Raw genomic sequence first — 14,908 nt, 5'->3', positions numbered from 1 at the left:
CTAATATCAGGACTCAGATTTCCTGTCACTAATGGCCTTACTGGGTCTTGGACTCCTGCTCCCAAATTCCAGCCTGGTGTCCTCAATCTAGTACCTCCTAATGGACATCCTGGATCCTGACTTTCTACTTTGCCTATTTTCATCTCCACATAGGGTTGACATACTCTACCCTATTTAGCTTCTACCCTTTATTAGGCAACCACTTGTTCTACTGCTGCTGCTATCCTTTCTAAGTACCACGAGTTGCCTTCCCTCCCACCCTGACATGCCTAACTGCCTGATGCATCCCAGCATGAGTCAAGTTCATTTCCTGCACTTCCCAAATTGCTCTATGTCACAATAGTTACTCAGGGTCGTCTCCATACATTTTTCATCTGTTAAATTTCTCCCAGGTGTTTCTCTTGTCCAGATAGAAAACACAAGAGAAGAATCAACTGTTAGTTAGCATTTCTGTTCTTCAAAGTTGAGGTAGCAAATGGTGAGAGCTCTTTGGAAGAACTTGGCATCCCACTGTAATGCTTACCAAAGGTATACCGATAAAGGGCATTCTTCCCACCGCAAGGCATGGTACTTGAACTTGAAGGATGCCTCCTGATTAGGAAATAATGAATTACCTAGTTTTATAATAGTGCTTAATTGCTTTTTTTTTTTTTCCAATGTTATATTCAGGTATTACTTTGTTTTTCCCGGGATACATCTGTGTTGAGTCATTTTGCATACAACAGTGCCTCGCCACCAAAATCATACATAAGAGGTAAATTTTTAATAATTTTAAGGAAGTATTAAGACTTACATAATCTTGCCAAGAATATTTTTTTTTTTTGGAGATAGTGGTGTTGCCAAATTATTTAACTATAAATTACTTAAGATTTCTCTCAGATGACCATAATCAGCCTTTCATACCTCAAATCAGTGCCCAAGTAATTTATCACAAATCATGGGAAAGTGGTTCCCAGAAGCAGCATTTCAAGTTACTTTCTCTGTCTTCCCTGTGTACTCTACCCTTTATTGTTGTTTTTATGTCTTATCTGTTGACTTTTCTTTTTCTTTCCATGAGTTTATAACACAGATTTGTTTCTTCTACTTTTTAAAAAATCTATATTTCTTCTCTCAAAATGCTCCACCACACTTAAAACTTTGATATAATTTATATGCTTTTAGCTCTGCAATTTCTAGTTTAGTTATTTTTCTCCTCTTTATCACCAGCTGCTTATAAAATATCAATATCCTGACATCATCTGAAGATATAAATAACTTCAGCTGAATGCCCTTCCCAACTTTTCCTTTTTATTAAATAGTGAACACCTAACACTGAAAGCTCAGACTTCATTGTGTATGGTCATTCTGCCATTTCCACGAAAAAAGAAACTGTTTCTCCTGTATCTCTTATGTCTGAACTATCTGCCTGATTGCTCCACCTCCTACCCTAGGAGAGGCCACATAATCTTGTGCTGGATTTGGGCTACCCCTAACTTAAGGTTTTCTTAGGTCCATTGCTTCTAAATTCAATTTATGGAAACCTTTGATTTGTTTCTTTAAGTTATCTGCTGAAAAACTGATTGTAAACTTAATTATCTACTGAGCTCACCTCTAAATTCAGCCAGGATTTTAAGGCCGTTTACCAGTTGATACTGTCTTAACCTAACTAACTTTGCTTCCCTGATTATTCCACAACACCCCATATTCATTCTAGCCTCCCTATAGTCCCTGCATATGGAAGGCTTCCCACTCTCCAATCTTAAAAATCAGATTTCCTTGAAGAACTAGCCTGTACCTCACCATGTCCACCAACCCATCATCCATTTCTCTCTCCTTTGAACTTCTAAACACTTAAAGTCTATGCTAGAAAAGTTAGCAAATATACCCTAATGTTTCATGGTTTAGTCTGGACTACAAACCACATGGTTGAGGGAACATATATATGTTTGCCTCTCAGCACCTAGTCCAGTAATCAATTTTATCTACCTACCTACCTACCTATTCATTATTCCATTCTCTTCTTGCTCACAAGATCAATCCTTTTTGTCTCCACCCTAACCCGAACTGCTCACATTTCTTATTCTTCATTTCATCTCTGTCACCACCCCTAACAAAAATAAAAATAACTTTTTTTTTCACTAAAAATATTACTCTTAGCCCAGTACAAAAATACAAGTAACTTTTCAATAAACTCAGAAGTGTTAGAAAAACAATCAAGGTAAAAGCTATTTAAAGATATTCAGTGGAAGGTGGAAAAAACTGAGAACTTTTCAGAGTTTGAAGGAAAGATACTTTTTAAAACTCTGTTAAATATTTGATTATTGTGAATATACTTTACTTCTCTGGGACAATTCTGACTTCAAATATTCAGCTCCATTCTGAAATCATGTTAACTGTTCTGGTATTCAGAAAATATAACCATACAGCTAGTCATTTAATTTTTAACTTTCAGCACATTCCATAAAGATGTAAACACAGTATTGCAAAGCTTAAGACTTGCTTTAATGAATAGATTAGACTTATTTATAATTAGCAAAAAAATTTATGCATAATAAATAGATATTTCTCTTCTTAAGTGCCTAAGGAACTTGAAAGTGTTTGTTCTTTTGGTTGTTTTGTGTTGCTTCTGTTGCACTTAGGTTCGTATTACTTTAATTGATGAAAGAATTTGCTAATACCAAAAGATTGGCTGGTAAATTTTTAACTTAATTCCATATCATGAAATGACATATCAGTTTATAGTAGTTTTTAAAATTCCATTGTTAGTACATTCACAAAATAAGTTGATTTTTAAAGATTTATTTACTTAATCATATTGAAATCCTCTATCATTTTCTCTTATAGGAAAACTAGGACTGGAAGAATATGCTGTCTTTTACCCACCAAATGGTAAGAGTAATGCTATTGCTTCCTCTAGTGGGAAGTGAAAAAATTACAACTTTTATAATCGAAATGTGACTTTCTTATTCTCTCTTTAATGGATAATCATTTATTATCTAAAATAAACCTTCCGTAGAATGTATAATTTAGTGAAGTCTTCCACATTTATGGTAGGTTTGTGCTAAATTATGCATACTCTCTCTGACTCTCCCTGGGACCAACAGTAAACCTGTGAGAGAGCTGAGGATGCTTAGATCTAAGTCCAAGGCACTTCGTTTTCCTGTGAAGAACACTAGCTAGTCCAATGAGGACCTTCCTTTTGGGTTTATTGGAGCTGGGCTTTACTCAATTGAGTAGATTGTCTTGTATTGTACCTTATTGTTCTCATAATTTGACCAGTGTAGTATTTATGAAATAAAAAGATTATTAAAAGGTATCACTGAAATCACCTATTTTGATGTTATAAAGTGATCAAATATATAATGACCTCATTAGACATTAAATGTTATTTTGAGATTACTAGACAGGTTTCAAGATAGGCTTCTTGGAAAAGCAATATATAGCAGTCCTTATGATAATATTAAGTTGCATCCTCAAGAAGTTATTTTACTCCAGCAGAGTTAAGAACATGGGTTTTGTAATCCAGCAGACCTGGGTTCAGATCCCAGTTCTGCCAGTTTACCCTATGACCTCAGGTAAGTTACATGACTTCTCTGAACTTCAGGTTCATCATCTGTACCATGTGGATAATACATTAAATGAGATATGGTATATAAAACCACAAAGAGCCTGACATATAGTGAGTGCTCAGAAAATGTAGCAGTTATGAGTGTGCTTAACTTTACTGACCACTATATCTAAAACTCATAGTTGGCTTTAGCTTTCATGGTGCTGTTCCCTCCCTGTTTCTCTCAATATGGAGTCTCAGTTTCTTTCATGGGCCATCTACCTCTGTCCCTCTTTTGATATCTCACTGTTGTTCTGCTGCTCTTCTCTTTTCTTACTTTTATCTAGGGGCTGCCATTTGCTTTCATGATTCTATCTATTGTTAATTACTCTAAAATATCTCCAGTTCGTACTTCTCCCATAACTACCTCAGGCTTAATATGTCCCAGCCTGAACTCACTATTTTATCTTCCTATGCCCACCCCTCAAAAAGAAAAAAAAGAAACTAAATTAAAAAACAAAAAACAAAAACCCACCTATTTCTCTCTCAGTTGAATTATCATCTTCCTAGTAACTCGAGGCCATCCTAGATTTCTCTCCACCTTGTCCCCAACTCGTCTAATAAGTCACCAGGACCTTCCAATTTTATCTTCCGAATACATCTGGGACCCTCTCTTCCACGCCATCCCTGCTGCCTTGTCTCCTTTCAGTTCTTACTATCTCTAGCTTGTTAATTGCAACAACCATGTAACTGGTCCCTCTTCCCACAGTCTTTTCTAGTTTTGCTGTCTTTTACACTGCTCACTGAATTATACATCTAAAGTAAAAATCTGCAAATTGCCATTTTTCTCCAAGTGTTCTTAATGGCTTCCCATCTCTTAACAAGTAATATTCAAGCTTCTCAGCATGACATATGAGGACCTCTTGAATCTGTTCCCTATAATCTACCTCCTACCTTCATTTCCCACCATTTCCCATCTTATTTTTTATCATTTATACCCACAGCTACATACTCTCACGAAAGCACTATGCTGCTTCCTGTCTCATCACTTCTCATGTCTCCATGCTTAGAATAGCCCATCTAACCTTTCTTCACCTGGCTGTCATCAAGCTCAGTTTAGGCATGATCCTCTTTCAGGAAGCTTTCCCTGAATCCCCAGGTTAGGCTAAGGGCCCTTCCTCTAGACTCCTGTAATACCTAGTCTAAAATCTTCAGTATCTCTAGCTATGTTATCTTGATATTGTTTGTTTATACTTTATCTCCTCTTCTAAATTGCAAGCTTCTCGTAGTTCAGAACCGTATCATTCATTTTTGTTGTATCTAGCATGTAATAGGACTGTAATGAGTATTTATTTGAACTCAATTAGAGGTTTGTTAATTTTAACTTTATGTATTACCATTGTTACATCTATTATCCCAGAAACTTACTTTTATAGTAACTTTTTATATTTATCTAAGAAGCAAGAAACAATAACAAATAAAATACCTCTGAATAGTCAAAAGAGTTGTCCATGGACTCATGTTCTTCTCTCCATCCATAGAAGAGTTTTTTCAACTTAGTTTAGAATATATTAGCTTTTACTTAACACACATGTCTAACAAATTGGTTAACTCTTTTTTATGCCTTCTGCAAAAATGGAAGCATGGAAAAGGCTGATATAGATACGAAAAATTAGCAACAACAGTGAGAAGTAAAAAGGGGACTTCACAAAGGAAAACACAAGAGCTGTAAAACAGCATATTAGACCACTCCAGCAAATCAGTCTGGGGCCATTCTATGTAAAAGCCAATAATGCCGTGCCCTTTAAGAAGGTATCACTAGGTTGCAGCATATTATAATTTAGCATCTTTATAATGAGCTCAAGACACCAAAAAAAATCTTGCTATAGTAATAATTGTAACAGTATAGTTATAGCAGCAGCAGCAAACATTTTCCAAGCAGTACTATATCCCAGGCAATGTGTTAAGTATATGACATATATTAATTCATTTAGTCCTTACAAGAACCTATGAGGAAGGTACTAATATTATCCCTATTTACAGATAAAGAAACTGAGGCATAGCGTGTTAACCTGCCCAACAGGTGAGTGACAAAGCCAAGCTTTGAATCCAGGCTGTCTGGCTTCAGAAGCAACATGCTTATCAGGATGCCCTACTGCCTGGGAAGATGTTGCTGAGCTCATTATAGTGAATTTGGGAAGGAAGGGAAGTAGTTAATGTAATGAAAAGGTAGAGGATGTATATAATAGGTTCTAAAAAGATTTTCATCCAAAATGCAAACTGTTTAATCCTTAATGAGATAAGCCCATAGCTGTTCATAAATTTAGTTCTACAGAATCATTTCTCCTCTCAGGTTGTTTTAGAACTTGCCAGGATCAAGAAGGACTCTTTTCTCTGGGCAATGATTCTGAAGTTTCAGAACAAGAAGAGACAAAGACCAGTCAATCTGCTGTCCCCACTTTTATTTTAAGCTCAAGGCAATATGTAGCAGCATTTTTATATTACCCACCCTGTTTTGAACCTCTGCCAAAGATAGTACTACTTCAAAATCTTGACACCTCTGTCACTGCTACCACCAAAACTGTTCTGGCTTTCTTGGTCTCAGGGGACCACACATAGAGGTTAGCCTGCAGCTAACTGACACATACTCATTCCCTGACCAAGCTAGTGCTCACAGGGAGGCAGAGGTTTTCTCACCACTACCCCAAAAGTGCCTATGATTACCTTCCCTGGGAAGGAAATGACAGGCCATGGTGGCATCAGACATTTTGTTCTCTCACTTCATTTGAAGCATCACCAATGGACAGATTTCCTCTAGTAGATTCACCAAACAGCTAGTGAGCAAAATTTCTGAACTGAGGGAGACTTCTCAGAAGAATTTTATAAGCTTTTTATATTTTTTATTGTTATTCAACACATATAAATCATCTTTGTTCATTTGATAAGTATTTATTTAGCCTAGCTCACTGTTATACGAGGGTGATCCACAGTAAATGATACAAATAAAGCACCTGCTGCCAAGGAGCTTACCTTCTAGTAAGGGGAACATAAAATCAATCAATCATAAATCAGTCAACAAAGGATGAATGAATGAAAGTAATTTCAAAGAGTGATGAACTTAACAATGAAAGGGAGCAAAAATTGTAGGAAGTTGGGATGGGCGTAGCCATTTTAGATTAAGTAGTCAGGAAAGGTGCCTCTGAGGAGGTGGAATATGAACAGAGACAGACTGTATGGAGTGAACTATGCAACAAAATGGGAGAATGTTCCAGAAGAGAGTACACAGCATGTCTGAAGGCAGGAATAAGCTTGATGGTCTGAAGCTCACCAAGATGGCCAGTGTGACTGGCAATAATGAGCAAAGCATTGACTGATACAAGGTGAGGTAGAAGAGGTAGATGGAGCTAGGTCAGTTAGCGAGATAGTTGATTTAAAGTCTTGTCTGGTAAGTCCAATGTCTGGGCTTCCTCAGGGAGTTTTTAATTAATTTTTTCCTATGAATGGGTTATACTTTTTTATTTTTCACATGCCTAGTAATTTTTTTTATTGTTGAAAATGGAATATTTTGAATATAATGCTGTGGTATCACTAGAAATGGGAGTCTCTCTGTCCCCCTCCCCAAGAATTCATTGTTGTTGCTTGTTGTGGGTTCTAGGTGTTTGTTTAGTGACTTTCTAAATTATTTTTATAAAGATTTTTATAAAGATATTTTATACAGATATTTTTATAAAGATATTTTTCATCTTGTATGCTCACTGAAGTCTTTATTTTACTAGAGTAACAGTCAGCTAGTGATTTGACAGAGATTTTCTTAAATATCTAGAACCAAAAATAAAAAACACTCTCTCAGTCTTTGCAGATTGGCTGGGTATTGGGGCACTCCTTCAAGGCTTAGCCAGGCCATTTACAACTCTACCTTAGCCTTCACTTCCTGCTTGCACAGAGCCTAAAAGGTAGTCAGAGATGGAGCCTAAGGTCTTCTCGGGTATTTTTTAGATTCCCCTGTATACACAGATGCTTTTCAAAGCCCCCATGCCCCAAGTAGCTCCTTCCCCAGCCTCTTTCTTCCCAGGCTTTTCAATCTGTATACCACCGCTCCCATCTTTTATTCCTTCCCGTAGGTGGCTGCAGCTAGTATATATTTTCCTTTAAATGCTTTTGACAAATGCCTCTTGGCAGGCCATGTCAGTCCTGAAAAAGCTCAAGGATGAGGCAAATAAAATGAAGGCAATCTCCTGAGCCAGTCCCTCAGGTAGCTACTATATAGGTCAAAATAGACAACCACAATGTTTTGTTACAGGATCCCCCTGGTACCAGCAAGCTGCATCAGGAATGTGAGCCATGGTCTTCATGGCTGCTACCAAGTTGGGGAGTAGGGTATGATAGGTGGGCAAATTAAAATGCCATATGCTCTCTTACTAAAATTCTTTCTTCACTAAACATTCCCCTGGTTGTTGTAAATTTTTATTAAATTCCAGAGTTTGATTCTAACAGCTCCTGCCAGTTTAACCATTGCTTTAACGGAGGAATGGGGAGATTGGGAGTTCCCTACTTCACTCTTCTCAGTGACATCTCTCCTCCAATTCCTGACTAATGCTTTTTCTTTTTCTTTTTTTTTTTTCTCCCCCCAAGACAAAGTCTTGTTCTGTCACCCAGGCTGGAATGCAGTGGCCTGATCATGAACTATTGCAGCCTCGACCTCCTGGGCTTAAGTGATCCTCCCACCTCAGCCTCCCAAGTAGCTGGAACTTCAGGCACACACCACCATGCTTGACTGATTTTTTTGTGTTTTTCGTATAGACAGGATTTTACCATGTTGCCGGGCGGGTCTTGAACACCTGGGCTCAAGCAATCTGCCCACCTCAACCTCCTAAATTTCTGGGATTATAAGTGTGAACCACCATGCCCAACCCTGATTAATACTTCTAAATGATCATCCTGTCTACTGTGTAGAATAAAAGTGTCACTAGAATGTAAGCTCCAAGAGAACAAGGACCTTAATAGTTTTGGTGACCAGCATATTTAGCGCCTAGAATCATGCATGGCATAAAGTCTGTGCTCAGGAAACATTATTGAATAAGTGAGGGAATGAATAAGAGAATGAACACAGAATACAGAGGGATAAGAATAGAAGCAAGGAAACCAGACTTGTAGGAAAAATACACATATATCTGACTGACTTAGTTACAAATGATAAACAACCATCATAAATTTGTTAATACCATTTGTTTCCCACATGACAGAAGAAAACAGTTGTCAGTGAATATTGGGTAGGGGAGTTTCAGGACTCTAGAGCAGTAATTCTCAACCAGGGGCAATTCTCCCAATACACACACACACACACACACACACACACACACACACACACACACTTATTCGGAAACATTTGGCAATGTCTGAAGACATTTTTGGTTGTCAGCCAGGGGAGAGGGATGCTGATAAATATCCTATGGTACACTGGACAGCCCCTTACAACAAAGATTAGATAAGGCTCTTAGAAGAAAAATAATCAAAGTACATCATTTTAAATCTTCTTGCAAGTGTCAGATTAATAAATAGTGTAGTTTGTCATCCATATTAATTAAATACATTTAAAATATCTCATATTCTAAAATTCATTTGCGGTATAACTTTAGACTTCAATGAAAACCTCATTAAAATTTTAAAATAAGATTTTCAGATTGATATTTAAATATCGTTATGTTCCGATGTTTTGTGAAATTTTAACTACTGAAATAACAAAACCATAATGTGACATTCTAATTCAGAAAGATAATGAAAATAACTATAAAACAATTTAATCATTGTCCCAATCTCTATTCTTACTGACCTGTAGGCTACATGTGGAATGAGAATAAACAAAGGAAACGATTACTTCAACAAACGAATTAAATAAACTGTACTAAGTAATAATATGCTTTCAACTGGGGTGAAGTTGAAGTGAATCAGATGGGCGAGTCATGGTACAACAATAAATGCTAAGTATTAATGAGGAAATGAAGAGAAAATATTTAATAAGTGCAAAGCATGTTAATATTTGGGGGGTATTTTCTGAGTCATATTTACTATTTATATCTCATCTAGTTCAAGATTTATTTTAGTTGACAATGTTTGCCATTCTGAACTTTGTCAAAGGCCCATAAATCATCACTTTATAAAGTTATTCACATTGAGTGGAATAGGCAGTTAATGTTTTAGACTTTCTTCAGATGCATAAGGAAAGGCTAGAATCTGAAAATAATTACTCATAGAAGACTTGTAGAACTCTGAGGCCAAATATGAGATGTGCCCCAAGCATCCTGACGCCTGTTGGAAACATGCTCTTGGGTGGTAGCCAGGTGAATGAAACTTGACCCTTGAAAGGCTGAAGTGATGAGAGGCAAAGGGAAGGATTTTGAAAAACTAGCCAAGAACGTGACAACCCCTAAGATCAAAGAAATGTTCTAGGTGGTATGCACCCTACAGTGTTAATGGATTCTTCACTGCTTCTTATGCCTCCGGATTTTGTTTGCCAGAATCTGACTCGTCCTTCAACAAAGCAGACTGTGTAGCCTTTTTATGGAGCCTTAAGCCCAGGCTAATCTTGGCTTAGCTGAAGTGTACCTTTATCTGATACTGACAAAAAAAGATTTTCTTAGGTTTAAGCTGATATGTAAATGTGGCACTTCCCCTTCTGGGAACATAAAATAGCTATGGGTTATTGAGCATCTGCTGTGGACTAAACACTGGCACACTTTAAATAAATTAACTCCGTTGTGCTTTGTAGTGCAACCCAATGAAATTGATCTTGTTTATCTCCATTTTCAGAAATGAAAATACGGTTTCAGCAAGGGTTCGTAACTTGCCCAGTCACACAGGATTCAAATTCATGTCTGTATAACTTCATTGGTCATTTATTCTTTCAACATTGAGTTATCAAGAGCCTTCTGTCCTACATCTTAATTACTTATTTATAAATTTTATATTTTAGTATTTTATTTGTAAAACTTGATTATATCTATAAATGCTCAAATTTCCATCATTAACAACATTTACTGAGCATCTTCCTTCTTCTTTCCTTCCTATTTTTTCTTCTTCTTTCTTATTTCTTCTTATTATTACGTATAAGAATATTTGTAACATCCCTGGCTGAAAGGATGCAGTGAAATAGGAAAGACTAAGGATATGATTACTTTGATAAGATACACCCACCCCTTGCCTCTACTCTGCTTCGTTAGAGTAGTAAAGAGCAGATCCCACCACTATCCAGTTGAAGATCAGCTGTCCTCAGTAAAGGTAACCCTGTTTATGACAAACATCACATGAAGCTACCGCTTCCAGGTCACCCTTATCAGGTGATTCTCACCTCCATAGCTTCAGGCCTCTTTTATCAGTAAGTCCTCCTCCTCCCTAGCCTGGCCTTGTCCTCCTCCTCTCCATTATTTTTCTTCATAGCACTTATTACTATCTGACATGTATTCACTTATTTTTATTATGGTTGTTTTGTCCCTGATAAAATGGCAGCTACAGTTCTTAGAACAGTGTCTGGCACATCGCAGGGACACAGCACGTGCGTGTGGAGTGATGCACGTGCAGCAAGGAGGAAGGGATGGTTGATGGGGCAGGAGTCCAAAGCAGGGTTTGGCAGACTTTTCCTTTAACCACTCAGATGGTAAATATTTCACGTTTTGCTGGCCACAAGCAGTCCGTGTCCCATATTATTCTTTGTTGTTTTTGAAATAATCCTTTAAAATATGTAAAAGCCATTCTTAGCTGACAGGCCACACATAAACAAGTTGCAAACCTGACCGCTGCTTGCCAGTCACTGTGAAAGTCAAGGAAACAAGATTTAGAGCACAGATGAAGATGTTGGGTGAAAAAGAAAAAGTATACATCCTCCTCTGGACTGTAAGTGAGAAAACAGATGAAATATGAAGAACAGACAAAGGAAGGAGTCCATGTCAGTGGCATCAGCCTCCTAGTGAGGAGAAAGTGAAGTCTACAATTAAGTGTTAAACACTTGAAAAGGGAGGAAATTTTGAAAGAATGGGATGGCTAATCATATAGAGAGGAATAAGAAAACTGATACACAGCATAAGATTCAGCAGAAGTTGGAGAACGTGAATCTGTGTGCTAGAAGACTAGAGAAAATGTCGATCCTGAGAATTTTAACTTGTGAGCTTAAAGCAGTGCTGCACAAAATTCTGCAGATGGTTGGCCTGGCGTACCAGTTCAGAATAATTTGGCGCGCTTCTCGTACTATTTTTGATAAAATTGCTTCTAGAAACAACAAAGAAGTATGAACTAACTTGTAAATGATAACATCAACATTTAACATTTGTTTATTAATAAATAATAGCCTAAGCGATTTAAATAAATAGTGTAGGCCCTAAGCTATTTATTAATGGCTAAGCTACAACTGTTATCTCATTAATCATATTATGTGAGTTCTAGTGTTATCTCTGATTTACAGATGAGGAAACTAAAGCTTAGAGAAGTTAAGACTTACGCAAAGACACACACACACATACACACACACACAAACACTCTTAAGTGACAGAACCAGATGAACACAACCGAGTCTGTCTGACATCCAGTCCATGCCCTTATTGCAATAGGGTGCTGATAATGCATTGATATCAATATGAAAGGAGTTTCTGCTGATAGTTCTAGTCTTCACCCTGTCATGTTCAGCATTTTTATATTGCTTTTGATGAGGACATGTATACTTATCAAATTTTTCAGTTTTGTAGAATCAGGAAAACTAGAGAATGTATTAGATAACCGAATAAGAATTCAGGATTATTATCTCTAACTGGAGTGGTTCACCAAAGAAGAAATATAATAGAGATAAAAATATAACCCTTTACTGAGGTCCAGGAACAACTGTCCAAGTACACTGTCTTAGCTGTTGGGTGTATAGGGAGGAAAAATGATTAGAGATTTTAGTCACCTCACTTTAAGGATTGCAGTGAACTGTAACTTGTTCAGAAGAAAATACAATAGGGAAGCTGTTCAAGACCACCTCATCTAAGGAAAAATTAAGAAACTCATAAAGTCTTGGAGCAAGAAATCGTGATGGTGATGGGGCAGGAGACAGAGTAGTGTCTTCAAATATTTCTGAATGTTTTCACATAGAAGATAAATTAGATTTCTTCCATGTGACCTTTGTGATCAGAACTAAGAATAATAAGTAGAAATTTCAGGGAGCCAGAGTTTGGCTCACTATGAGAAAATAGCTCCTTCCAAATTAAACCCATTCAAAATTGTAATGAGTTGCATTGGTAATTAATGCTTCGGCTATTGTTGGACATGTTTTAAACTGCGACTGAACTATCATTTATTATAACTCACTCTGTATGACCTCTAAAGCCCCTGCCAGTGCAAACTTTTTGCCTATGAACATGTCAGATGAATAAAGCATTTCTATATTATTTTTCAAAAATGTAACTTAGCAGCTTTCTTCTGTGCTGTGTTTGCAACCTGATTTAGTAGTGTTAGCTATATGGTGGTATATATTACAAAACTTCTGTTTTGAACTAAGCTATACAAATTCAAATTTTTTACTTGGAATGTGAGAAGATGTTTAGCACACCAAGTTAGGCTTCGAGTATTTTTTGAAAAGGATGTGTACTTTACTTCTGTATAATTATTGCCAAAGATTATACTGAATTTGTATCATATTTCTGCCAATATTTCTTCTAAAGCCATATCCCATGATTGATTTTCAGTTAGTTTGCTTAACACCCATAGTGTTTTCTGTGAAGCAAATGTTTCCAAGAAGTGCCTTGAAAAGCTCACTTGTTTTAGCATATTTGATTCTAATATATACAGTGAAGTTGTTTCAGGAGGGACATAATCTATTGACTTTCTGAGACCATTATAATTAGTTCTGAAACTTAATTCTGTGATCTGTCTTGTTATGTTTTTGCCCTGTTGTTTTGTGTGTGTGTATATGTATATGTATGTGTATGTGTATATATACACACATACATATACACATATATATACACATATATATATTCAGTTTTGATTTCTCAATATTATCAATAGAATATTAACTGGATATATGTTTTAAAGCCTCTAGTTTACTTTTCCGAAGCTATCAAAAATATTTTTTTATTGTTTACTATCACGAAGTCTTTCTGACATTTATGGACAAAGTCGAAGCAAAAAATAGAAAACCTTTTTGTTTCAGTTTTAATCCTTTAAAGCTTACCTAATAATCAGTAGGCCTACTACTTATTGAAAAAGAAATACTTTTTTTTTTTTTAGGTGTTATCCCTTTTCATGGATTTTCAATGTATGGTAAGTTGGGCTTTAAAAACATCATAATGTACCCCATAAAAACATACAGTGTTATCTGTCAATTTAAAAAATAGTGACTGACAGATATAATTATTTTACTATAGTAAGACTAAAAAGGAAAGAATAAAGTGAAATGCATGCTGGTTTCCCATAGGGGCTTAATTTTTAAAAATTATTGTTTCTATTACAAGTTAAGGAAATCACCCACAAGTTATTATGAACATTTTAAAATGTTGAGTTTAGTAGGTCAGGTGTGTTGGCTCATGCTTGTAATCCCAGCATTTTGGGAGGCTGAGATGAGAGGATCACTTGAGGCCAGGAGTTCAAGACCAGCCTGGTCAACATAGCAAGACCCTATCTAAAAAATGAAATAAAATGTTGAGTTTAGTATTTTTATATGTCCAGTTTAAAAATATTAAAAATAAGAGGTCACCGTAATTGGTTAGGTGGTGATTGCTTGACAGATTAGAATTAGAGTATACTGTGAAAATAGTTCTGTGGTTTACCATTTTTTAGTCCAATGGAAACTAGAGATACACATTAATATTTAGCTCTAGTAGGTGTAAAATCAGATTGCTTAAATTCCTAAAGTAATTCTCTTAAGAGTTTTTTAAAAATAATAGGTCAGAAAGAATGCTAAGGAAGGGACAACACTGAGTTTCAGCTCATGATTTCTCCAGGCTACTGATATGCACAGCAACAATTACATCAGAGCATTCAGTCACCTGAGGTGCATGTAGGAGATGCATGTGCAGGCTTGAGAGCTCTGAGTGCCTACGAGGCCTCATGTGTCATTAAATGAGGAATGCAAGAAGCTTATGAAGGTTAGCAAAAGCAAGAACTCTCTACACCTTAATGCCACTTAATTTTTAAGTTTTCAAGTGTTAAAACTTTTCAAGTTTTAAATATAAACTTATTAAAGATTGTTGTCCCCTTTATTTCTACCCCTACCTTTAGAATGAACAGAAATACATTAATGTTTCGCCTTTGTACCAAGAATCTTCAGTAAACACTTTTCTTTGTAAACATCAGTGTTCAACATCAGATGGTCATGGTGAATGACATAACACTATCATTCAATGAAAAAGAGTCAAA

At 36.3% G+C, this 14,908-nt stretch overlaps 1 protein-coding gene across 1 annotated transcript in view; it reads left to right on the top strand.

Moving 5' to 3' along the window:
* Window positions 1–14,908, top strand: part of TBC1D19 (TBC1 domain family member 19) — a 164,374-nt gene that overhangs the window by 131,549 nt on the left and 17,917 nt on the right. Inside the window, exons 14-16 of the mRNA XM_023223043.2 lie at window positions 670–754; window positions 2,824–2,868; window positions 13,781–13,813. Of these exons, the coding sequence (XP_023078811.1) occupies window positions 670–754; window positions 2,824–2,868; window positions 13,781–13,813 (163 nt within the window). The remainder of the gene's footprint in view (window positions 1–669; window positions 755–2,823; window positions 2,869–13,780; window positions 13,814–14,908) is intronic.

Source organism: Piliocolobus tephrosceles, chromosome 3 (assembly GCF_002776525.5).
Source record: "Piliocolobus tephrosceles isolate RC106 chromosome 3, ASM277652v3, whole genome shotgun sequence".
NCBI classification, from domain to species: Eukaryota; Metazoa; Chordata; class Mammalia; order Primates; family Cercopithecidae; genus Piliocolobus; species Piliocolobus tephrosceles.
This window is presented reverse-complemented; position numbering and strand designations above follow the sequence as displayed.